This window comes from Maylandia zebra, linkage group LG2 (genome assembly GCF_041146795.1).
Source record: "Maylandia zebra isolate NMK-2024a linkage group LG2, Mzebra_GT3a, whole genome shotgun sequence".
NCBI lineage: Eukaryota > Metazoa > Chordata > Actinopteri > Cichliformes > Cichlidae > Maylandia > Maylandia zebra.
The window spans coordinates 33,554,396-33,582,067 of NC_135168.1; the positions used below are offsets into that span (position 1 = coordinate 33,554,396).

Genomic DNA, 27,672 nt, shown 5'->3' on the forward strand with positions numbered 1-27,672 from the left:
AGATTTACAGTTCTGAATTGGTACAAGAAGAACAATTAGTATCATAAACTTTAGATTTAAGATCTTAAGACACTTGTCAGATGATACTTGTTGCAGTTAAACGACTCTGTGTTTGAGAAAAACAACTAATGGTTTTCTATGGCACTTTAATACTGTTTCTGTGCAATGAGCAGTGCCAGTGTGGAAGTATAATGGCAGGAAGGTTTGAACAGGATTTGGACTGCCTCTCTCTTTTAATCCTTAGCATATGCTCTCAACTAACAACAGCATTTTAGTGATGTCGTAATCCTGCAAAATGTTGCTGAAATAGATACAAAGCTGCTGTTTGTTTTAATTTAAAGCAGATCTGTTGGCATTGACCGCTGATGGTTGCTACTACTGACGCGGCTGTGTTTTGTGCACACGCTTACAACCTTCGGCATCAAGATATAGTTTTACAGTATTTTAATTCATACCAATTTTTTAAAACATCCCTCTGCAACTGATCTCAAGTATAAGCTTATGTAGGATACTGTAACGGATATCAGCAACTTGCTGTTGTCTCCTAAAATAGATAGTTATGACTTTGCAAAGGGACCACTGGGGACAATGGATGGGGTAGTCTAGAGTGACCCATTGATTACGTACAAAGGTGACCGTGGCGCACTATCGATTGCAACTGGGCAGGACAGACATACTCCTGCATAAACCGGACAAAGCTTCCAATTTGACAAAATGGAGAAAAGAGAGGAGATGAAGACAGACTGAACACTTCTCCTAGGTTTTTTTTTCTTTTGTAAAGTCAAGACATTATGAAAATGGCAGCTGATGAGAATCCAAATAGTCATATTTCTCTGTTCTCTGGGCTTTCGCCTGACTGCCTGCCTGTACAACTGATACTTGGCTTTGCCATGGAAAGGGCTCAAAAAGGAAGATTTGGGACCAGCTGAGATACCAGGCTGTCTCCATCCCCGTTTATGGAGATGGAGGATAAAGTCAGATACTTGTCTGATGATTAGCCAGCGCTGAGTATTAAGTGGCAAAACAAAGAAGACTTGCACAATTAGAGGTTAGCGACTCGAATATAGATCTATTCATCTCGTCTCTTTCCTCCCATTTGACTCGCCGTGAAACAAAGCCAACCTATTAAAGCAAGTATTGAGTGGAGAAGAAATGGTTTTAACAGAAATATTGACATTACCACTGCCTGCTTGTTTCTGCTGAGCAGGGCGCTTTTAATCGGAGTCTGTTTCTTCGTTTGGTATCCATACAATAACTGAGCACAGTGTTTAGGTTTTATGAATGCAACAAATTCATGAGGAAGGATGGTCTGTGCCTCGTGTTTAAAACCAGTGAATTACTATATATGTGTTATATGTGACACGACTGATGGGTACATCTTTTCATCACAGTGGTGCTTGTTGGATAGTGTAACTGAGATATCGTAAGGTTTATTCACACTTTAATTTACCACTACAGCACTAGTGGCAATGAGAGAAAATAACTGTCCAATCAGAGATAATTACCTAAATTTGCTACTGTAATGCCTAACACCCTCGCAAGCATCAGGCTCATAAGAGGAACCTGCTACTTCAAGTCTGCATGTGTGAAACAGTCATCGACAGTAATCATCAATAGCGAGAGCACCTCTTTAATCTTAATCTAGCAATGACGTTCCATAGGTGGGTGCATGTGTGCTATAGGTGTCTCTTATTAAAAATGTTGCTCTCTGCTGCCAGACTGTACCTGCCTTTTTATCAGGTAATCTCCCACTCCTTCTCTTTCACACATAAACAAACACTGGCCGGCAGAGACCTGCAAGGTAACGCCATTGCATGCCTCGCCATGCTGTGTGATGCCCCGCGGTGCTGCGCTCCATTCGGTGAGGCAGCATGAAGCACAAATCAATATGGATTAAAACTCTGTAAGGCGCTATCTACTCACCTCCTCGCACTACATACAGAAGGGAAACGTGTGCACTTAGTATGCCAGATTGCTGAATTTCCCCCCTTTTAAATCAGAGAGGAAAAGTGAAGAGTTTGAGATAAGCTAGCTGTAAAGTAAGGGTTACCCTGACAATGAAGAAAAGCACCTGTGCTGCGTCCAGCTCACGACACCCGTGGTTCATATCCATCATGCTGCTTAGAGGGCAGCATGATGGGGGGGCTGGAATCAGCACCTCATTCCACCTGCCACACCTAGACTGAGCGTCGCACACGAGGACTCACACATGCACATGGAGTGACAGCCCTGGTGGTAGGCCTCAACCCCCATAGCAATGGTGGGCCTCCCACAGTGCACTGCAGGACACCAGAGATTATCCCGACACTTGCAGACAGTCACAGAATGTTAATCCTCAGCCATCTCTTCTACTGTGCTGTTAAATCTGGATCTTACTCTCAATTGCTCCTCCTACAAATCTCCCTTCTTTCTTTATCCATCACTCACCACATCCTCTCCCCCACAATCCACTAGAATCTTCCTCAAATTCCCTGCTCTAACCCCTTCCTACCGCCTGTTTTTAACTCCATCCTCTCCTCCCCTAAAATCTCTTGATCCCTGTTTTCTACTCGAGAGCGACAAGGCATCATCCCCATTTTTCTCTTATCCTTTCTCTCCGCTCCCAGCCCAGCCCTCGCTATCAGCGATCTTCTCATCCCCAAGAACACAAAACACCAATCAGCCTGTCATAATCACTCTGTTGGAAGAGGAAGCTCTGAACGCCAAGCGCAGCTGCTACGTGTTGAATTAGAGAAAGCAGAAATGCTAACGCTGCAGCTCATAGTAGTATGGGTTGTTTTTGTTGTTGTTGCTTGAACATTTTACTGGATGCGTTCTATTTTTAAATATGCAGAAAAGGGAATTCGAAGGTTTATTAACTACACTGTTGATTCCATTCTGCTAATGATAATACTGATTCTCATTCCTTTTTTATTTGTATCCTGGAACAATAAAGCGACAGCTGCCGGGACTGTTCATTTAAAAAATTACAGAGGAACAACCTCTGAATGGTATCTGGTCTCCCGCAGCTTCCCTTCTTATTCACTGCGATTTGACTCATAAAAATTGCCCTCTACAGCTTGTACTTTTTTTTAACTACTCGTCCCAAAGGATTTTTCATCAGGACACTGTGTCTGCTAACTTCCAAACAATAAATGCAGTTTACGATCTGTCAGCAGTCTCCAGCCCGTTAACTTCCTCATACTGCTGTTGTCATGCAAAACACATGCAAACTTCTTGTCTTCATATACGTCAGCAACTTTCCACCACTGGTGATGTTGAAGAGTCAATAAAAGTAAGGTTGAAATGTTTTCTGTGATGCACTTAGATCTTAATTAAACATTAAGAAATACAATCACGGTGAAAAGAAAAGGCTCGCTCTTTCCCTTCTAAGGTTTGATGGGTCATAGAAATTGAAAAAAAACCAAACAAACAACAAATCCACAAGCTACATCTCATACTCTAGAGGCATCAGTTAGCATGTTAAATTTGATAACAGTACAAAATCAGAAAAAGGCTGAACAAGTATTGTGGCTTGTTTGGGAGGACTGCCAGAAGAAAGACTCATCTCTCTAACGAGAACATGGCAGCGCAAGTTTGCAAAGTTACAGCTGAACATACATGAAGATGTTTCGCAATAATGCAACGCCGTGTTTGGAGCAAACCAAACACAGCATCAACGCCTGATATCAACTGTCAGGCACGGTGGTGGAGGGGTAATGATTTGGACTTGTTTTGCAGCCACAGCATCTCGGTACCTTGCGGCCACTGAGTCGACCATGATCTCCTCTCTATGAAATTTGACAGCGAAAGCTTGGCTGAAACTGAGTCCCACAACAGGACAACGATTCCAGGCACAGCAGCAAATCCACAATAGAACGTGTCAAAAAGGAAAGAATAATGCTGTTGTTAAAGTTGAGACGAGTGGGCCAGAATTCCTCCACAGCAACGTGAGAGACTGATAAAGTCATACAGAAAATTGTTACTTCAAGTCAGAACCACATTACTTTTTCTTCTATCCAGATGCATAAAACCTAAGTAATGCAAGAGTGCATACTTTCTTCTTACAATGACTGTACTGTCAATCTGTAAAATGTATCCTTAAATTATTTACACATATTATAGTTTGTAATTAACTCACTCTTCCATATTGTTCTAGAGTGCCCTAATCACAAGACCCTAGGGTCATCCACACTTCAACCGGTGGTGACATTAACCAATGCTGTGACATTTTTTTTCTGTCTTTTTAGTCGCTTCTCATCTCACAGCTTCATGTATTATGCAAATATTCAACAAACAAAATAGTTACATGATTCAGCGACGTCTGAGAGCAGAATAAAGCATCAAAAGCACACTAGAGATGTCTTTTGTTAATGGTTACTTTTTTAACACTGTATGGCAGTTCAAAATGTTCTGATGCTGTTCGTTTCTGTTTCTGTGACAAGCTGCAAGCTTTCTGCTAGTTTACCATCTAAAGTATCTGTTTTCACAAATTATATATTATTAGAAATTACTGATATCACACTATTTAACCAACTGGAAGGGCTTTTTACACTGTGTGACGCTGTCTGAGAAGAAAGATGGCTGTCGTCAAAGGAACGCGGTCAGCTCTGAGGTCATCAATCCAGAACAGCGATCCTAGATCGCGCTGTGAGAAATGTTTGGAGCTTTGGCGACTACAGTGAGCCTGCAGCAAAACCGAGGCGGTGTCAGAAACATAGGATTACACTCCCACAGCGTGGCTGCTGTTACAACCCACATGTACTAGCCAACAAATCGGTTTGTGATTGGTCAGTGTGACATTTTATATGTGCCATTTAAAGAAAAAAGCCTATATTGATTTAATAGCGTTATTGGAAGGAGACAGCCAAGACTCTCTCACCCACTGTCATCACCCAAACAAAGCCACGCAGCCACTCTGAAACTATACACACATTAGACAAGAACATTAACAAGTGCACAGCAATTATTATCAAATTAGAATACAATGTTCTACTGGGACACCATCAGTCTGGTTTGGAGCAGCAGTGGGATGCTCAAAAGAAACTGTTTTCTTCACATCACTGAACCATGGAGTTATTTATGGTTATTTATAGATAAGAGGTCCATGCCCTGTTGGTAAGCCCTGGTTTTGTCCATAGGGTGATTGTGTTTTGTATGGAAAGCAAAGTCAAAATCAATGTGAATGTGGGAAGGAAACATCAAAAGGAAACCGACAGTGTTGCTTTAGTTCATCCCAAGCGAAACATCACCGTCTGGATCAAATTCATCTAATAATTTTGACTTATTTTCATTTATGCTAATACAGGGAAAGTCAGATCACCAAAGTGATTAAGGTTTATCGTCTGGGTACCACGAGATTTGTGAAAAATGTCCAAAATGATCTGGCAGTATAAGGTTACTACTATTTCAGAAAGTGTGAGAACAGTGGAAAAAACTTCTAAGCATATATATTAAATGTTAGACATATAGAAGTGTGTGTTAACAGATGAATAAGCAAAAACAAAACAAAACAAAAACAAGCAAGAGACACACACAACAAAAAGGCACAATAATTGTATAGGTCTTTTCAGGTCTAGTTATGTACCTATGCATGCTGAACATTGGAGCTCATATCAATATAACTGTTGAGAAGACTGATGATAGAGTAGCTTGTTGTCCTCTACAGTGACTGGTGGGGTTGTATATCATTCTTTGGACATCTGACATCTGTATGAATGATTTAGCCAGTAGACAGTTTGTCAGTTATTGGTTTCAGATTGTAGACGTTGATAAGGCTGTCATCTTCAAAGATGTGCATAAAGATAGTTGGCTGCTTTACACAATTAAGTATTTATACTCATATAGCATGTCGCTGAAGTTAAATTAATTTAAACAAGGAAATACATGATAAATAATTTTATTTTATAATTTGAATTCTTTCATTTTAAATATAAATTACATGGACCTTAAATGATATTTAAAGCCCATGGTGCTACTGAAGCGCTGAAACAGAGTTGAAATACACCGAAATGAAATACGGCTTTAATAATTGCAGAACTGGTGGTCGGAGAATGAGAGTTTTTTGATTTGTGCAGTTGTCAGGATTTGGCTGATGACCGTACTGTATGTTCTATATTAGTATCAGGGAGGAGCCGGCGATTTAGATGGGAACTTTCTCATCTTTTTTTTTCCATTTACCTAAATTGATATAGTTTATTTTTTTATTGCTACCCACTCTCAAAGTAAATGCATGCGAATACAATAAAGCCGTTCCCACCTATTGTATTTCTTGTGCGCTATAAGGCAAATGCAATATACAGTTTTTTAAGATTTTAATTTCCAGAGAAGTCATGCTATTTACTCACCACAGAACACTGCACAAAGCAAATAGTATATTTCTGACTTGCTTCCACGGACAGAAAGTAATAAAATAAGGCATTGAGGGAAATTATCATCAGCAAATATCAAAGGTAAAAACTTTGCTTCCATAAGGATTTAAACTGAGCCAGAAAAGCAAACTCTGTGAATTTATGAAGCAACAATTTTAACCTGAAAGTGTCAGTGTCACAGCCCTCCGTTATTTGTTTATTGTAAAAGTGTGGGTCAGAATATGTCAAGAAGATAAACCTTTACATGATCCGATTTAGATAATCTGCGCTCCAACATCTCCTCACGTCTTTGCTGTCACGTGAATGAATACCTTTGTATTGCCTTCAAGGTTGCGAACTTGAGAAAAATCCTGCTAAACGAACCACAATGGTATTAAATAAAAAATAACCTTCAACCTCTAACATAAAAAAATGTTTATTTTCCTTTTCTAATACGCACTCTGCTCTTACTCCTTTCTACCACTTCTTACTAATAAAAACAGATGAAAACTCTGCGGCCCAATAACGCGAGCATTAACACTAACCCACGCTCACAGAGACAAACAATCTCTGAAACAGGAGTAAATATGGCTGACTTTTCAATAGTGGAGGAGGAGAAAAAAAATGGACCCTCTGGGAAATTTTCTCTGATCAAGTGCAAAGAGATTAACCAGTTGGACGTGTGCTAATGAACAGAAGATCATAATGAGAGGCGCTCGTAAATGTAGATGAGGCATGTGAAGAAGAACAGTGGCTTCGTCTTGTATCAGATGAAACACAAGAGTAATGTACGGAAACCAATTATTTTACTGTTCCCTTTCTACCCAACATCCTGACACTGTCTAATGATGGACTGATGAAAATGTCAAGTCTTGATTTAAAGCGTGGATAGGAAAATAATGCTATAATAATTTCCAGCGGTAGCCAAGTTAGAAAATAGGATTACATAGGTTGCAGTGCCTATACACAGCAACTAATATACACTTCTCAAAAAAATTAAAGGAACACTTTTTAATCAGAGAATAGCATCAAATAAATTTAACTTCTGGGATATTGATCTGGTCATTTAAATAGCAGAGGGGGTTGTTAATCAGTTTCAGATGCTTTGGTGTAAACTCCTGCAGGATGGCACATCAATATGTTTGCTGTGTCGCCCAGCACCATGTCTAGAGCACGGAGGAGATTCCAGGAGACGTGCAGTTAGTCTAGGAGAGCTTGACTTGGTTGTAGAAGGTCCTTAACATATCAGCGGGACCGGTATCTGCTGTTTTTTTGAATGAGGAACAGGGTGAGCACTTTGAAAGCTGCAAACCTGCAGCAGGACACGGCTGTGAATGTCTGATTAAAAAACAAACAGAAATAGACTTAATAAGGGTAGTCTGAGGAACCAACACCCTTCCTCTCGTGGACCTTGTGCTAACTGCCTGGCACGATTGAGCCAATTAGCATTTGCCATAGAATACTAGAATTGGCAGGTGCACTACTCGTGCCCTGTGCTTTTCACAGAAAGAAAATGTTATCCTGAGCACATGTGACAGACATGAAAGGGTCTGGAGATGCCGTGGAAAACTCTATGTTGCCTGTAACATTGTTCAACATGACTGCAAATGGGTATCAGGATGAAATCCTTGGACCCATTGTCGGACCCTATACTGATACAGTGGGTCCTGGGTTTCTCTTGGTCCACAACAATGCCCAGCCTCATGTGACGAGAGTGTATAGGCAGTGGAGGATGAAGGAATTGATACCACTGCCTGGCTCCCATGCTTGCCAGACCAGAATCCAATACGTTCCAATAATCCAGTACCTCAGAGACATTATGTTTTAGTCCATCCGGTGCATTGCATCCTCAGACCATCCAGCAGCTCAGTGATGCCCTGCTCCAGATCTGGGAGGGGATCCTACAGGACACCATCTAATGTCTCATGCATACAAGCACGTGGTCAAACTATTAAGTACTATTTTGAGTTGCTGTAACGAAACTTTGGTAAAATGGACTATATCGGGGGGTTTTTTACTTTGATTTTTGCAGTGCCTTTGAATTTTGCCCTCTGTAGTCTAATAATTTCCATTTCCATCAAACAATGTCACAGCGTTCTGTTCCTAACACATCATCGGGTCTATATCAGTGTAGATATTCAGCATGATATTTCTTTTCCCATTGACCCGATGTGTTTTCAGAGTGTTCCTGTAATTTGTTTGAACAATGCATATTACTACCAGTTAAATATCGTAGCACATCACATACAAGGGGATCTAAAATGGGTTCAATAATCACAAGGAGGCTACAGTCAGTTGTGACTTACTGATCACATAGTCTCCGAATGGATCGTCATCATCCTCATCATCCAGGTAAGCTGGAGCAGAAGTAACGGAAGAAAGAAAAGGCGAGAGAAAAGAAACAAACAAAAAAAAGATTGTGAAAAATCAAGAGAGAAAGCATGAGAAACAAACCAAAAACAAAACTGAAAGTGCTCAAGACAATCAGAGAAACGAAAACAAAAACAAAGCGAATTTCAGTCTTCTAACCTCCGATCATCTGCCTTTTTTTATACTCATTCTTGTTCTCAGCCTGATACTTCCAGCCTTCATTAGGAGGCAAAGCGCTGACCATTAAACTACAAAAGTCGTTTCAGCACCACGCGGAGGAAAATATGATCACTCATAATTGACTAGAGAATTCTCAGCTTGCTCTCAGCGCTGCTTCTCACCGTTACACTCCTTTCCCCCCTCTTTCTCTAGGCAGGTTCTGACGATGGCATGAGAGCCCATTACGGCTCACTAAATTCCCTATTAGGATGGCAGCACAGTCGTCAGCAAGTTACAAGTCCAACACAAACGATATTTTACAATGTGTGTAACTTCTTTTTAAAAACTGATAATAATATTGTTACTATGAGTGGACCCTCACTGCCTGCTTACACCAGCAAGTTGGCACAATAACGCATATTTGACTGCCCTCTTTGTCAGCTGTATAGGAAAATCCCTCCCTCATCATCCTCTTTCCATTTATTCATCGTTTAGGTTTTCCTCTTCTTCTCTGCCTTTCTATCACTCCCGGTTCCCTTCCCTTAATGTGAGTTAGCATCCATCTACTGAAATCGATATCCCGGGGCTTTTATTAAACACTGCTCTTATGCATCTGTGTGTGTGTCTGTGGTGTGGACCTGCCTGCCCGTCTTTGTGCATGTGTATTATCAGCTCCAGGTCCAGCAATACCATACAGTCAGAAATGCTCGACAAGGACAGGGAAAATTTTTTATTCATCGCTTAATTTTGTGCGAGTGTGTGAGCATGTATGAGCACCATGTTGAATAGACCAATCATTATTGATCCTGACTGCGGGGCATATTTCAAACCCTTGGCTTAACCAGAGGACATACGCATGCAGATGGATGCTGCATGCGCGTGTGTGTGTGTCTATTACCACTTTTCTCATTCCGGCATGCACGGCGCTTAGTACATGGACAAAAAGTCCTTGAACCGCTGGGTGAAGTATGGAGGTGTACGCACACATACACATAGCATGCGCACGCTCTCAGTGGTGTGTATTTCTGAAAGCGAACTGTCAGTGCTGCTCTCACACACCATTCATCACAAGCTACTAATTCTGTTAGACCATTGTCGAGCCTTTCGCACCCCACGTTGCTCTCTGAAAACTCAATCAGAGGCTAATGCCCCCAACCCTCCCAACACACAAACACGCGTGCTCTCACTCTCAGTTTCTTACTCGCACACACTCACAGAGACCCTGAGGGGACAGCAGTGGTCTTGGGGGACCCCACCAGCCCAACTCTATAAGTGTTGCTCGAATTTGATAGACAGGCGAGGCACGAACTGAGTTACTCGTGTTGAGAGTGGCTGCAGTGTAAATCTAACTGCTAACACCTGAAAGCAAGAAAAAGGTCTTACAGTCACTCTGTGGCATATAATTATAATCTGCGTTGCATAGTATAAAGCACTTTTTATTCAAAACGAAAATGATCATAATTAAACATTATCTTAATATCCTTGATTACAAGACAATCACTTGAGCGCCGTGACTGTCTAAGGTAAAAAATTTTTAGAAAAATCCCTGTCAGCCGATTTGAATGCAGTTTGATTTACGGTTCACATTGTGGGGGAATATTAAAAAAAAGAGGACAGCGCTGGTGCAGGCACTCTGCCACCTGTGCTAGTAGATTTGATTAGTTAATCAGAGGAATCACTTTGCCCAACTCTGCTTTTATAAAGCATAATTACAGCTCCAGCTACCAAGGAAATGAAAAAAAGAAAAGAACAAAAGGGGAAAAAAAAGTTCTCAACTGCAGATGTTTTTAGAGACATTTGGAAAGTTTTGTTTCTGGTCTTTTCAAAAAAGAGAATTAACACTTTAGCATAATAAAAGCATCACAGCAAAGCTCCTTAATAAAAACAGAGTGAAGAAAGGCTCTGCGAGGAGGGGAATTAAGGCATTTGAGCAAGCCCAGATCGGGGGCAGGGTTAGTCAGAAAAGGCCAGACTAAATTTAGCGCCACCTTTTCATTCTCTAATTATGAGATTAATACATCCTGTCACATACGTCACAATACAACCTCATGATTTATTATCCAGTCAACCAGATGGAGAGATTGAGCCAGAGAAGGAAGGAGGAGGAGAGGGAGTTTGTCTGAAAACAGCTAATCAGCATGCATGTGTGATTTGGGCCGGTCCTCAACTGAGCGGCTAGTCTGTGTATATAAAGTTGGCAGGCGGGGTAAAGGCAAGATTTATTAATGGGAAACAATGCTGAAGTTGAATTTGATTCTGTATGTTTTCTTTAAATGGCTGCTGTATAATGAGAGGAAAACACAGAGGCATATGGACCACACACACAAACACACACAGAAGTATATGAGGAGCGCTGGACTATGGATTGTGGCCATAAAGTCTGGCCTGGGCTTCAGGTTTAAATCAATGTCAGAGCCTGATCTTATTTCATTTAATGCATGTTTTAATCATTCTCCCTTCTGATCAATGCAGTTTGGATGTGACCATCAGGCACTGCTGTGGGAATTTACAAGCACTCCTGTTCTCCTGCCTGTGTTTCCAGACGGACGTTTTACGAGGCAGTGCACAGTGTGACAGTAAATCTCTTCCTCCACTTTGCCAAAATGAAATCTCCAAATGCTGCTCACTATGCCCATATTTGTTTGTCTCCCGCTAAAGAAACTTGCATTGGCTCTGCCAAGTCAACGTTCTAGTCTCTTTATTTTAATAGTGTCTGGAAGGGGCAATAAACGGGAAGTGTCTTTATTCAATAGTCGACAATAAAACTGGATGTAGGGAAACTTTGAAATCCCTGAGTTGCGTTTATGAAACTAATTTAACGGGCTTTGCATACTTCTCTGTAAAAGGAATTTACCAGTGAATGAAAACAAGCGAAAAACAAACCAGAAAATGAAAAATCCTCTCTTATGAACTGAGAGTTAGATTCAGGAAGCTGGTGTGACAGATACCAGAGCTCTGCAGGGGAAATGAATACACTCAAACTGCTCCTTAAGCGGTAACTTATTCACTTAACGGTCAATTCATCCTCATCAGTGGATGAAGCTCACAGAACAACATGTAAAATGTCAGTAGGAGGAGCTCGTAGCTATTTTGTATTGTTCATTTCCCATTTTTTGGATATACATAGATACTTAAAGGGAAATATATTTAGATTTCTTTAACCTACAGTTTCTGCAGACCCTTGACACCCATCCCCATATCAGCTCTGTCTATTTGTGTTAATCTCATCGATGCCTTTTGTGATGACAGCTACTATGTTCTTGCTGCTTTTGCTTTCCATGTATGGGTGTGGAATGGTGACAGGGCCTGTAAAACAGTCACACCAGCAGATATGCATTAACAAGCCACCTTATTAAGTGCACCTTGTCTAACCCTCCTTTTCCCTCAGAACTGCATTAATTCTTTGTCACATAAATTACTATTTATTTGAATACACTATTCTACATATTATATATTCACTATTATACAAACTATTAAACTCGAACTTGAGGGTTATTCAGCTGGAAGCAGTCATCAAAAGATAGCTACGCTGTGGTGATACAGAGGTGGACATGGTCAGCAGTACTCATGCAGGTTCCAGCAAGTAATTGATGCTCAGTTGGTACTAAGAAGCCCAACGTGTGCCAATAAAATGTCCCTCACACCATTAGACCACCTGCAGCCTGAACCATCAATACAGGGCAGGGTGGATCCATCCTGACAGTACTGTCTGAATGTTGCAGCAGAACAGGCAACTTCTAATGTCCAGTTTTGGTAAGCATTTTCAAAATATCAGTGTCCTGTTCTTAGTTGACAGAAGAGGAACCTCGTGTCATGTTCTCTGCTGCTCAAGATTACTGTGGCCTTCTTTTCAGCTCAAAGCAATCAGCTCAAAGTCACTTGTGACGAAGGCACCCGCGACACACAGCTTTACAGGCAGTTGAATGTTTATTTATAATGTCTCCAGTGACTCCAGTTAGGCAGTTTTGCAGCCGCCTCTCTCTAGTGCAGTACACACAGCTCCGCTGTCAGGTCCCAGCATCCTATTCAAACAGGGAACGCACAATTATACAATGGAAATCAGCTGTGTTGGTAAGCCTTCCTCTAACACCACACCTGCTGCTCTGCTCCACCCCCCACCCCTCCATTCTGATGCCTGATTTGAACTTCAGCAGTTGATGTTGACCAGGTCCACATGCCTAAATGCAATGAGCTGCTGCCATGTGATTGGCTGATAAGATATTTGTGTTAATGAGCAGTTGATCAGGTGTACCTAACAAAGTGGCTGGTGAGTGTAAACTAAAGTATATTTCCCAACGTGAGACACTGACAGCCATTTTAAAAGCACAGATGGGGTAAATCTTTTTTCGAATGCAGTTTTTATCCCAAATCATAAATATAGTTCACTTTGCAAACACTTCAGATCACACATAGTGACACTTGTTGTGCACTTTGTTTACCTATGCAGTGGCTGTAAATGTAAAAAAACGGGAAAAAAAACTGTATTCAAGATTCTCTAATGTAACATCTCCTTAGGTGTATGTACAGTTTGAAGTGCTGATTGTGTTGAGACTAACAAAAGCACCAGGCATCGTGATTGCTATAAAAAAGATAACACTTTTTAATTTGTTATTGACTCAGCTTTTGTTTTGATTGTTTTCCAGGCTTTTCACCTCCTCCAGGAACAAAGATACAAAAATAGTACATGTAGTTAGGCACTCAGATATACGGGTGTCCAACTACACAGTTAGGGAAACGTGTGTATTTTGTTTGTTCGCTGTTATAACGACATAGAATGGAAAAACAAAGATCACAGATGTGAAGTAAAAGAAATCTGTAAATATATACTTCACTGACTCTTCAGTCAGTTGCCCTGCTGACAACAAAAAATAAAAAATGAATAAAAAAATAAAACACACAAACACAAATTGTAATAACCTGGAGGTTTGTAATATCTGTCACGGTTTCTGTGGGTTTTCTATTTTGGTAGTGAAATCTGCAATAGGGCACACGCAGACATTCATCCACATGTACCCTGAAGGGGAACCTTAGACCCTCAAACTGAAACCTGTCAGTCACACTGCCAAGCTATACTGACAGGAGCGTAACGAGAGCTGGTGAGAGGCGCCGTGCGAGCGAACAGAAAGACACAAGAGGAAGCTTGAAAGCTGGAGAAGAAAGATGGGAGAGGAGTGAGATGAAGAGGAGGAGGAGGAGGAGGAGAAGCAAGTGGAGGTGAGACTTCTGAAGATTGTTAGAGACACGGCGAGATGAGAGCGGTGCAGCATGCTGCTTGGTGTTTTGGCACGTCACCGTCTTTTTGATTTGTTAGCATGTGTTTATGATGTTGTTTCTCTGTCTGCTTCTGTCAATCTCTATTATTAGACCCTCAGATCCTCCTCCTGCTGTTTTGACACTCCCGCTGCTCCTGTTTCACACTTCCACTCACACGGTTCAGACTTATACACTCTCACGCCGATAGACAAGCGATATAGGACACATGTCAAACTCAGAAACATATATGCACGTGTGCAAAATCGACACAAGATCAACACGCGCTCGATGTATGCTGTATCTGGTGTTTTGTTTGGAAGCAGAAGCAGGAGCAGAGGGTGAGATTTCCTCACTCAGAGAGACTAAATAACTAATGGATTGACTTGATCAGACACACATACACTCGTCTTTTTATCAGGCTGCTGCGTTGCCTCTGATCTCTTCATGCTGGCAGAGACACCAGTGCAGACGCCTGATCTAAATCTACAGTCTGTGAAACCACGAGACGGGCCTAAAGGTGTGAGATGGTGGTTTCCCTAATGCTTCTATAGAAGGCAAACTTTTGAAGTGGAATTAAATTAAAATTACTTTGATTTGAGACGTGTACTGCATAATCAAAAGTATGAATGTCTGACCCCCCCAGGAGCGTATAAATAGACTTGAATACTACTTTTTTGACAACGTTTATGTTGCGACACTGACAAGCGACATGTTTTGATCGCCTGAACAATCGACACTCGGTGACATCATACTGCAGGCAAGTGATTATCACAATACAGAGGTGGATTAAGAAGCTAATTCTGCAAGGTCCTGAAAAACAGGCGACAGAGTGCTCAATGCTGTTCCTCTGGCCCTGAAACAGAGAGAGTGAGAGCGGCGTCTGCAGCTGATATCTGTGGCTGCAAGATTAGCTTGGTAATTAACCACAAAGCAATTATCGGGTGGTTGGAAGAGAAGCGCATCTCAGGGAAGGTGTTTCTTGACGTGTTTAATAGGTGTTGAGTAGTTTGATCAGTCGACAGAAGTTGTTTCGGATTCTGAGGCTCACAGTCCAACAGAGGTTGATCCACAGCTGATATGTGCGGCTGCCGAGAATTCAATTAATTAGACTGTTGCTCTTCCTTCCATCCACTTTTCATTAACCTCCATTGACACCTCGGTGAGGCCCGTGCGCGGGTTTACGACTGCGTCAGGATTAACAAGGAAATGGGAAGTTGGCAATAAACAAAGTTGCCGGAGGAATGAGATTTCCCCTGGGAGAAACGCACTCTCGCAGTCACGGGGCGATTTAGAGAAAAGATGCAATTGGAGAAGCGAGATTAGCTCCTCTCACAAAAGCTAAAATGCAATCGGCGCTCCCCCAAAAAAAGCTCAGAAGTTGTTTTTTTTATCTTCTTGTTTTGAAGACTGACAGACCAGTGGTGAGATATCAGCAGATAAGTGGCTTAAAAGGGTGGAGTTAGAGGGTTTTGGCTAAGTGCTATTGATGAAAATAAAGAGGCCCTCTGGGGGGGTGTCCAACTACTGTTCTTCAGATCACAAACAGACTTAATCAATAAATCCAACTCTCTCGCAATTCAAGCAATGGCTGTCTGTCGGAGAGAGGTTTTCACAATATTGTGTAAGATTTATGCATACATTCCCTTTCATGATCCCATTTCATATAACATCAGCCCAGAGCATCAGCCTCACTATGTTCACACATTCTCATCGAATTCATACTCTTTTTTCTCAGATTATGGGCCTCAACTTTAATAAATGAAACACATCTAGATCTTCTGAGAGTCCTTTGTCCTACCTGACTCATCATCGGACTTGTTATCATTCTCAGAGTCAGTGAGGGTGAGGGCTGAGTTCTCGCGACTGGACACTCCTGAGCTTCGGCGGGACTTTACCCCTCCTCGTCCGGCCCACAGCTGGATGGCCCGCTCTGGAGACAGCGGCCCCTCGGGGTCTGAGTCGGCGTCAGAGCCAGCGCTAAGGGAGTAACCCCGCTGGAGTAGGCCGAGGTCGGGACAGTAGGGAACAGCGGCGGGGTGCGGAGGGGGAGACGGCTCGCACACTCCGAGCTCAGCCAGGGTGAAGTTGCCCCCTGCGAAGGAGAAAGATGGGTTTAAGGGGATTGCTGAGAATAATGTGCGTAAATGCAGCAAAACTGATCGCACTAGCACAAACGAATGCTCGCACAAGCAAATGCTCACGCACGTCTGGAAAACAAACCCACCATCACACGCAGAGAAGCACACTAATTATGAAACCACGGAGGCGGAGGAGGAAAATTGCGCTTTGTTGTGGCAGGCAGGAGGGGGAGAGATGACGCAGCATGAATCAGGCACAAAATAAAAACTAGCTGCTGGAAGAAATATGTACTGGCCTGCAAGCCTGTTAAGGCTGGCTGAGAAGGCCCGGCTGCCTTGCTTTACTGATCCACATTGGCATTCATGAGGTGTTGATATGAGATCAAAGAGTTGCTCACTTGAGGCCTCTCAGACTTTAGTGGGGCTGCTTCGTTGCCTTCTGGGTTTGATCATCTCCCCACCTAGTTGCCATTGCACGCTGGACCCCAGGCTTGCCGAATGTACCGCAGTCTGCTGCAGCACCAGCCCCACCGCCTAACACTCTTCCCCTCAAGACAAACCGACTCGTCACGTCCAAAATAAATATATAAAATTATCCAAATTAAAGCACATCAAAGGCGATCAATAAACAGAGCTGCGGCCCAATTAAATCCAAGCTGAGGAAAAAGCAATTAAGGAAAAAGGCATGCTCAACCAATTTATTCTCTATACTAATTAAAAGAGTATTGTGGATGCAATCGCTCACCATCAGCTGTTGGGGTAAAGGGATCGGGGGAAAAACAGTTGTGATTCACTTCATTAGCAGTTTGTGAGGGAGGGTAAAGGAAGAGGCGAGCAGAGAGAGAGGTTGGCATTGTGGCGGCACACTATATGAATCAGCGCGCTGGGAATCGCACAGCTGTGTGACTGGGTTAACTGTGACTCATCAGGCGTACGGACGCAATCACAGAAAGAGGAATTAAACAGATGAGAATCGTCTGCTGGATCTTCACGGCTCCTCTTCACAGGCTCGGCGGAACTCGAGAGTTCTGCTGAAAGTAATGCGGAGGGAAACGCAGCCAGGGAAGTGGTGAAAGGCTCTATACTTCTACTCAGGCAAACAGATGGACTAGGCTAGAGAGCAGAGGCAAGTATAAAGCTCCACAGGTGGATTCGGCTAATGCGCTACAGCTTGCCAAGCTTCCAACAAGCTACAGTGCAAAGGCACCCAAGCACCACAAGACATCAGCGAGTATTACCATTCCTCGTTTTCCTCGCTTCATTGTCTTTTCCTCCCACTTCTCATAAAAGGGAGACAAAAGGAACCTTCTTTACAATCCGTGAGCCAAGGGACTTTGACAATTTGTTGGCAATTTACACTACAGGATCTAACTAAAGTCGATGAACTCATACCTGAGATGAAGTATCGCAGGAGGACAGGAGAAAACTCCAGGAGGCCTGAGAGAGTAGAGCACATGGGTTCTTTAACATCAGTCAGCAAATTATCCAGAACTGTTCTGCTTGCTAGAAAAGCGTCTACTCCACAATCACAGTCAGGATGAGTTTTTATGCAGATTATCCCATCCGCCTAAAATGACAATAATTGGGCTACAAACACAGCTAGTCTACACAAACACTGCGTGGACACAGTTAAACAACACTTAAGTGTATGCTTGAGTGCATTTGTATGCATTGTGTGCGTGCATGCACGTATCTAATGTTACATCCCACAGGACACCGCTCTGTACAATTAACATCTCATAACCAGTGATTACACATGTAAAATCCAATCTCTCCTTATCACCATCAGCTGGAGACACCGCCCGATGCACTATGTATTCAAAGAAAGATGGATTGGGGCGAGGGGTTGAAGCAGACGTGAAAATCTATCTCAGTTATTCCTCAAACAGAAAACCAATTGCATGTTTGTTATATGATATTATGACAGATGTGGGGGCAAAATGTGGCACTGAATTCTAATCAAATCAGTCCCTGTCCGTCCATACGACACCGTCGCTGTCATGCCCGCCCTTATGCGCATTAATGTGTGTTTTAAGGCTTGTGCCATTTTGGCAGCAAACTTGGGCTGCTCACATCTGTGTCTGTTAATTGTCTGTGTGCTAACAAGTTTCAGGATCCAAAGAGCCAAAAGCTATCCCACCATGATTTTACTGATGTTCCAGAGAGCTTCTGTTCACTAAAGGCCCAAGTTTATCAGTCTTCAAGTGCGCCACGGTACCAATAATACTTGCAAATATATAGTACTTTGCGAAAGTCTGTATATTTTACTAGGAAATTTGAAAATTGAGACATATGCAAACATGCAGGGCTATACAGTATATAAAGTAAAACAGAATGCTTTAAAGTCAGTATTTGGTATGACCACCTGTCTTCAACACAGCCTTAACTCTCTTAGGCAAGCCTTTTTGTCACTTCTTTAAGTAGCCTTCATGAACAGTTTTCAAGGCTTCTCGAGGGACATTCGAAAGTCTGGCAGCCTGTTGTTGACATTTTTTGTAGATTCAACAAGAACTGGGAACAAATGATGTCCTTTGGCGTCTGCTAGCTAAGAGGATTTAAAGCTGGTTCTTTGCTAGCTTGTCTTTCACATGTAGACGCAACAGTTGTTCCTACCTTGAGTTACGTGCTTTTTTATGTTTTAATCATTCAAGCATAAAAAGGTCAGTGTTATGTCAGCGTTAAGTGACTTAACAGAAAAACCAATCCCCTGAAAATTGGTACAAGGACACTGAAAATGTGTGAAAAATCAGCAAATGTCCATAGAAAACCTATAATTTCTTTTAGAAAGGCTGGAGAACAATTAGTTTAGAGCACCTTTAAAAAAGTACAAGAAAGTCTGGCTCCTTGGAAGCAAAATTTAAAGAAAAAAGGGGTGGCTCAAGTTTTTTATTGTAATGCACTGAATAAAAATGAACTGAACTAGTTCTCTAGTCGCAAACTTTATCTCAGCATCTGTATCTTAGTCCTGGCTTCTAATATCTAATGATCAGAAAGACTAATCCGTGATTAAAAATCAGGTGTGCTACACAGAATATCCACAACCCTCATCTCCACTCCGTGATATTTTGCCACGAACTGGCTTGGGCATCATACTGAAAATCTACCGAAAAGTTATATTTATAGCTAGAAAGGCATTTTTAAAACACAGAAGTCATTCAGATATTTATCAAAATCAGCAGACAGATACTGATCATTAGCAATCCCATTTTTGACGTAAACAACCATGCAATACTCACTTCATTTTACACATGACTTCACCTCATCACCATGGAAACAGTGATTTGCAAAGCTGTTTATTCATTTTCCACCACCGATGTAGGTTTTTAAAAAATAACCATATAAGCATAATAGTATTGTGAAAATAGTCTCATATCGTCCATCCTTACTTCAGACAGAAAAAGAGACCTTGAACTTTGACCCTTTTCTTAACATGCATTCCCATTAAGGCCAACCACCTTCCCCCTGCTCTTTGTCTCTCTGCTGAGGTGCTTTCATTAAATCCACTTTATTGCCGTTTTGTTCACTGCTCTGTCTGTCTGCTCTACCTCCATCTTTTCCTCTTTTCATCTCTCTCCCTGCAAAGAGTGTTTACCATGACCAAGGATTTCATCAGTCTTCACTACCGCATCTTATGATCCCCTTTTTCGTCATCAGCTTGCCTCACTCTCTGTTTCACTCCCTATTTTTTCCCTTATCAGCTTAAAAGGAAGCGCACCCCCCACCCCCATCTTCACACACAGTGTAGCACAGCGGCAGCCTGTGCAAATGAAACTGTGGATCATTTTTCATTGCTTTGACACAATGTTAATTCAATCACCAGCTTTCTCACTCAAACTTTAAGGAACTGTCTCTGGACTATATTGATATAAAAAAAAAAGTTAAATCAAAAGTATTTTCACTTCATTAGGATATTAAAAAAATAATAATATTATGATTTTTTTTTTTAAAGAATCTTCAGGCAATAAAACTTAAGTCTTACAGCTCTGACAGAGCTAGCATATTTCAACAAGGCCTGAACTGGCTTCACTTGGCTAATTAGCATAAGCAACACCAGTGCATGGCTAATTAGCATACCATTACGTGCACACTTTTCTCTGCTACTATTTACAACCTATATTCACACAAACTATTTACAGCAACAGAAACGTTTATTTTAATCTTTTGAAAGGCGTTCTTAAGGGAAAATCTCACTCAGTGAAACTGCACATTTTAAAGCTCCGTTTGCATACCTGTTACTAGTAGTTTCCATGCTAGAGTTTCTCTGTCACATAATCCTCCCATTGTGTCGGTGTTTATGCACTGAAGTGTTTCAGTTTTACAATCTTCCTTCAGGTTACTATTGTGCCTCTATTAGTAATATAATGAGAGCTCAATAAGGTCAGGTAGCAGCAGGTAGAGTCTGTGGGAGGATAGGGTCCTGTAGCTATATGCGAAAACAGAAGAGGTGAGGTTCGTGTTGGTCTGCTTCAGGATCCTTAAATCCCTACTAAATTCCTCTGCATCTGTTTGCATGCTCTTATGTCTTGTCTAATTGCACAGATTAATTATGCACTCAGTGGAGACAGGTTATAAGATAATAAAGATAAATTGAATTTTGGGAATTTTTTGATCTGGGAAGCATGACCCTTAACTGCAAGCTGCGTTTATTCTCTACTTGGTCATTTCTGCTGCTTCCCTGACTCTCCTGTCCTTTTCCTTTCTCTTGGATCTGTTGAAAAATGTCATCACTAAAGCATTTATTAAGAAGCAATATAGATGTATTTTTTATTGCTTCAAAATTCAGATAAAAGAAAACACAAAAGAGAAGTTCATTTCTTCAGGCATACTAAAGTGCAGCGCAGATGAATTCAGAATTGGATGCAAATGAAAATGGAAAATATTAAGAAATGACACATTTTGGCTGCTATTAGCAACAAATTTCTGCATTTCTTAGCTGTGCCAAAGAAAATAAGGCTTTTACTGTTATTAACAGTAATTTTACGCATGTCAGGAGATTGTTGGAGAACCTACCGTGAACAGTGGCATTTGCTTCCTGATTTTGATGCAGCCTCCACTGAGGAGCAAATCAGTTCACTAGTTCGGCACTTCAGGGCAAATCAGAACTTGTTCTGAACTCGCACTCCCTTGAATGCTGAAAATGGCATGTCCGAGGGTGGCCCGGACTGTAAACTATTCAATCTGAAAAAAAGCAGCATAATTGCAGGCAATGAAACCCACAAGTTCTGCCTGCTTTACATCCTTTACAGAATTACACGGTGGGGTGGAGGAAAGTCAACCAGCATAATGCAGAGTCCTGCTGCCTATACTTTGCCTGTCAAACTGCTAACAAGCACAAATGATTTTTTAATGATAGGCCCTCTATCCCACAAAGCTGTCTACTCACAAACAGTCACACTTACACACATACACTGTGCATTGCACACTTTCGCTCCCTCACGCACACACACACACACACACACACACACACATAATGAGTTTTATCAAGGGAAGTACATTTGGTTTAATGGATCACTGCCAACGCCATACCCACTCACACTATTGTATTGTTGTAAGTTTCAGCAAGATGCTTGCTATTTCCCCCATGTCACTTATTTTTCTGAGGCACAGCGTGTGGCGCATGAATACTCCAAATGATTATGTACTGTACCTCGGGTAAAGGGAGCTAAACTTACTGCTGAGCAAAGTAACAAGTAAATCTGCAGCTTATAACATGCAGTGTTTCAACCAAATGATAGGTCTGTGAAGGTAAATCCAAATAAATCTACAAGACTCTGTTTGGCTGAATAAAGAAAAAAACAAAAAAACAAAAATCAAACAAACACTGTTTGTACCAGTGAGGCAATACAGTCATTTTCAGGAATTTGAAGGCTTATTGTAGAGTTTAAAAAAACAACAACTGCATATTGGTTAAAAGGAGATATTAATGTATTTTTTGTTTGGTAAGCCACTTAACACTGACCTGTGAATGATTCAAGCATAGAAACAGCACCTGACTTAAGGTATGAGTTAGTGTTATGTCTGCACATAACAGACAACAATTTTATATTGTATCTTTGTTAAGCAGCCTGTCAAAAAAACAAAACAAAACAAATACACACGCACAATCTATGAATATAAAAAATCCATTTTCCTAGCATTCTGTTTTGTTTCCTAGCAAAGTACACTATCAACGTTTCAATACACCTCTGAACTTTGATGTTTTCCACATTGTCCACAAAACACAGAAACATACCGTCCAACCAGCATTTAGTATTTTGGGATCTACAGGGAGTGCAGAATTATTAGGCAAATGAGTATTTTGTCCACATCATCCTCTTCATGCATGTTGTCTTACTCCAAGCTGTATAGGCTCTAAAGCCCACTACCAATTAAGCATATTAGGTGATGTGCATCTCTGTAATGAGAAGGGGTGTGGTCTAATGACATCAACACCCTATATCAGGTGTGCATAATTATTAGGCAACGTCCTTTCCTTTGGCAAAATGGGTCAAAAGAAGGACTTGACAGGCTCAGAAAAGTCAAAAATAGTGAGATATCTTGCAGAGGGATGCAGCAGTCTCAAAATTGCAAAGTTTCTGAAGCGTGATCATCGAACAATCAAGCGTTTCATTCAAAATAGTCAACAGGGTCGCAAGAAGCGTGTGGAAAAACCAAGGCGCAAAATAACTGCCCATGAACTGAGAAAAGTCAAGCGTGCAGCTGCCAAGATGCCACTTGCCACCAGTTTGGCCATATTTCAGAGCTGCAACATCACTGGAGTGCCCAAAAGCACAAGGTGTGCAATACTCAGAGACATGGCCAAGGTAAGAAAGGCTGAAAGACGACCACCACTGAACAAGACACACAAGCTGAAACGTCAAGACTGGGCCAAGAAATATCTCAAGACTGCTTTTTCTAAGGTTCTATGGACTGATGAAATGAGAGTGAGTCTTGATGGGCCAGATGGATGGGCCCGTGGCTGGATTGGTAAAGGCAGAGAGCTCCAGTCCGACTCAGACGCCAGCAAGGTGGAGGTGGAGTACTGGTTTGGGCTGGTATCATCAAAGATGAGCTTGTGGGGCCTTTTCGGGTTGAGGATGGAGTCAAGCTCAACTCCCAGTCCTACTGCCAGTTTCTGGAAGACACCTTCTTCAAGCAGTGGTACAGGAAGAAGTCTGCATCCTTCAAGAAAAACATGATTTTCATGCAGGACAATGCTCCATCACACGCGTCCAAGTACTCCACAGCGTGGCTGGCAAGAAAGGGTATAAAAGAAGAAAAACTAATGACATGGCCTCCTTGTTCACCTGATCTGAACCCCATTGAGAACCTGTGGTCCATCATCAAATGTGAGATTTACAAGGAGGGAAAACAGTACACCTCTCTGAACAGTGTCTGGGAGGCTGTGGTTGCTGCTGCACGCAATGTTGATGGTGAACAGATCAAAACACTGACAGAATCCATGGATGGCAGGCTTTTGAGTGTCCTTGCAAAGAAAGGTGGCTATATTGGTCGCTGATTTGTTTTTGTTTTGTTTTTGAATGTCAGAAATGTATATTTGTGAATGTGGAGATGTTATATTGGTTTCACTGGTAAAAATAAATAATTGAAATGGGTATATATTTGTTTTTTGTTAAGTTGCCTAATAATTCTGCACAGTAATAGTCACCTGCACACACAGATATCCCCCTAAAATAGCTAAAACTAAAAACAAACTAAAAACTACTTCCAAAAACATTCAGCTTTGATATTAATGAGTTTTTTGGGTTCATTGAGAACATGGTTGTTGTTCAATAATAAAATTATTCCTCAAAAATACAACTTGCCGAATAATTCTGCACTCCCTGTAGTCACCCCAGAGTTCTCAGTCGCTATACCCCAGTAGAGAATAAACGACACCGTCAGTATTTCTAAGTGGCCAAAAATGACACATGTTTGCATTCAAGCGGCATAGTGTACCTTAGCAGTAGTAATTATCACAACAGGAAAGTAATAAGTATACAGAGCAGCAAGGCAGGCAGGAAACGTTAACAAATCTGTAGACAGAAAACTTTTTTTCCTAACCAATACTTCATCTAAGTGTCCTTTAACAGTTACCATACATGAACCGGTTCATTCTTGCAAGCATAATGCCAGCGCTCACTAATTGCTACGCGGTAGTGTAGTAGTTTAATTAACACACTGTTTTTTAACTAAAACCATAATGTGAAGCCTAACCCTGACCATAGCAGCCCTTGATCTTCTACTGCCCTTTGCTTTATTAGAGCAAAGTGTTGAGAACATTCTAGTTCCTAAAGCTTTGTCCTATTGCAATCCTCGATACAGATGTCTACACTCACCTATACACACACACACACTAATCTATTTGCTTTGTTTATTTCTCTCTTGTTAGTTCAATTTCATTCACTTAAACCTACTCTTATTGGAATTGGATTTTGATTATACTGATTACCATTCTTGTGTACCTTGTGTTCCTGTTTCCGTGTGCACTAACAGTTGGTATCTAACTTAGTTGTCTCGCTCGGTGTCTTTCCGTTTCTTTCTCACATACAAATGATCATATTTCTTTTTAAATCTCGCTTCCTTCCTTTCCTTGCTCTGTTTTTCCATTTACAAGCTACACTTCACTCAAGCTAAAAACACTGAGTGAAGTGTTCTTCGAATTCTTGCTATTTATTGTGAGTCAGCGGCCAGCAACCAAGCTGTTGTGGCATTACCTTTATTGTGCGACTGACATGTCATGACACGATGGCAGCGCACACTCTCAATTACACACATATACATCCCATAGCGTGTGACATGTCATTAACGCCACCATTAGCAGTGCAATAACGACCTAACAGATACGCACAAATCAGACTGCTATGGTCAAACACTTCCCACACCTCCCAGATGACACCCGTACTTTCAGTTCCCGCCTGAGCCACAGGGGCCTTGCACCTTCTAATGAAGAGACCAAAATAGGTGTAACAAATGTCATCCATTCTTGATCTCATTCTACTTCTGCCCAGAGGACAGCAGTCCGGGTTGGACAGGACATGACGAGACATGACACAACACCATGCACTTGAGAAGAGGTCTTGTCACTGAGAAGTGTAGCTCTAAGCAGTGAGGTATTTCTCATCCATAATCAAGGAGCCAAAACTGACTAGACTGGGAGACACGGCTTATCCTTGGTTATGACACTGGCATATTTCTTTGGCATTGGGATTAAACTGACTTTTATTAAAGCGTAAAAGTAAATGTGGGAATAATTTTAATCGTTATTATTACCCAATATTGTGAACAAAATTATTTAACAAAATGACAGATTGTAGGTTACTTAAAATATGTGTCCTTGAAAAAGTAGATTTGTTTGTACTTTTTGATTTCTAACGTCATCGAAAAAACTAATAAAAGTGGATTAAACTAAACATGCCACAGCCTGGCAGGGAGTGAATCTGGAAAGACAAAAACAAGACCGTCGTCATAAAATGTGTCAGAATAATAGGTTTTTTTTAAAAATCATGATTACCTTGTTTTAATAATCACTGGAGACCAAAATTGTAATTAAAATTAAAGTTTGATTAACTGAACAGCCCAACGTGACACATGAAGCCCAAGGCACCTGTCGAAATGTGCAGCTGACTAGCAGTACTTTGGGGGGTGTTTTTTTAATGTTACCACGGTTTTTCTTTTGTGTTCAAAATTACCAAATCAGTCATAACTGTTTATAGATATAAATCTGCTATCTAAAATTTAAATTTACTAAAAGAAATTATGAATGATGCCGTTAGAGCTTTTCATCAAGTGTCACATTTGTTTTTAAAAAATCAAGATCAAGATTTGCAGGATTGTTGTCATCGCTGGAGAACTAAATTTTAAATCAAACAGATATGATTTATAATTTTTTCTTTTACTATTGTAAATACAAAAGGAGACATGCTGTGCTGTTTGTCGCAGAGCTCTGGTAAGTGGTACAAAACAGCATCTGTAGTGTTCAAAGATTCAAAAGAATTTCCCAAATATGGGATAAATAAAGTACCACTGTCTGTCTCTCTCGTTCTCCCTCTTTTCTGCTTATGTATATATAAACTGCTTCATCATTTTCACAACAGAAAATTGTGGAAGAATGTGGAAGAAAAAATGGTAAAACCTTCTCCAAATATAAAAAAAATGCCAATTACTGCACTGAGCTGCCCGTCGTAGGATCCAGGTCCACAGAGCAGACAAAAATTCATCTCTCAGTCAAGGGTATATTTAACTGCAGGTAACCACAGCAACAACAAGTCTGCTTTATGCTATGGTACCTTCACCTGAAAAATAGATTTACAGGGTTTAAGTTAAAAAAAAAAGATGACTTTTTAGCAGGTCACAGAATTTCCAAGGCAAACCTTGATCGGAACAGGAAGATTTTTGCTTTATTTATACATTTGTCATCTCGGTTGCCTAGAACGGCGAGGTGGCGAAATGTGTTCCATGGGCCAAATCAAGGTTGAAATCCTACATTTCTTTACTCTGCACCAGCTGTGTAATGTTTTAAACCTTGGTTTCACCTCGGGCAGCCCAGGGTAAGCAAACAAAGGATATTATTCATGTGATCATGGGGGAAAAACAAACCAAAAAAGAATGCTTCCACTGAGATTCTCACATCAGGAGCAATATATCATCATATACAAAATAATCAAAAGAAAGACCACAAAAGATTTTGGAATTTTTTGCCTCATCTATTGTTCCACTATACAAGAAAAACCAGGGGGACATATTACAAAGCAACCTAAGCAGGATTTGTTTGTGTTAGCTGGCTTGACAAAACCGCAGTCAGAGATAACAGGTTTCACAAAGTCTTTCTACTTAACGCTCTGTGTGTGCTCACATAAAAAGGAGGTGTTTGACGTGACTTTTCTTCTGCACAGAGTAGATCAATTAAGCACTGCCTGCTCCAATCACAGCCATAATTGAGGTGAGAGAGATTATAAAAAATAAGAGTAACATGTAGCTTTAACACTGTTGATATGAGAATAGGAAAGAGAGAAGAAGAAAGAAGAAGAAAAGGGTAACTGTGTCGTTGTGAATTTTTGAGTAGTGCTGAAAATAAATATATTTTAAAAAATGAATGGATGAATATTAATATTTTTATTTTCATGCTCAGTGTTTCTAATGTGACAGCTGGACATTAGACCTCTGTAACTTTAAATGTGATCAGTTAACACGAAAGGGTACTCGGTACCTTCGGATACTTTATTAGTTGCTCTGTCGTCTGATAAAGGAGACGCAGAAATCGCTTCAGTTTGTTACCAGATGAAAGTGAAATGAATTGTATTGATTAAACAGGGGATAAATAGCCTGCAAATATAAGTCAATCATCAAGTCGATCAATTTTCTAAACTGTGTTCTAGTAGCTTTGACTTCAGCAGTGTAAAAGAGACTTAGCAGTAGAATAGGGCCAGGCATAAAAAGCTTTATACATTTTCTACATCACTAAATGAATACATGCAAATTCCAGCGACAATGTGAAGCACAGT

The 27,672-nt window shown here is 41.0% G+C and overlaps 1 protein-coding gene across 7 annotated transcripts in view; it reads right to left on the bottom strand.

The window, feature by feature from the left end:
* The window catches only part of tenm2a (teneurin transmembrane protein 2a), a 216,847-nt gene that overhangs the window by 120,812 nt on the left and 68,363 nt on the right, over nucleotides 1–27,672 (bottom strand). For 5 of the 7 annotated variants that reach the window (XM_076891347.1, XM_076891342.1, XM_076891336.1 and 2 more), the window contains exons 3-6: nucleotides 17,582–17,626; nucleotides 17,428–17,466; nucleotides 15,910–16,203; nucleotides 8,636–8,686 (exon numbers count right to left, since the gene is read on the bottom strand). In XM_076891347.1, the coding sequence (XP_076747462.1) occupies nucleotides 8,636–8,686; nucleotides 15,910–16,203; nucleotides 17,428–17,466; nucleotides 17,582–17,626 (429 nt within the window). The remainder of the gene's footprint in view (nucleotides 1–8,635; nucleotides 8,687–15,909; nucleotides 16,204–17,427; nucleotides 17,467–17,581; nucleotides 17,627–27,672) is intronic. The other 2 variants (XM_076891339.1, XM_076891346.1) reach the window with 2 other exon arrangements.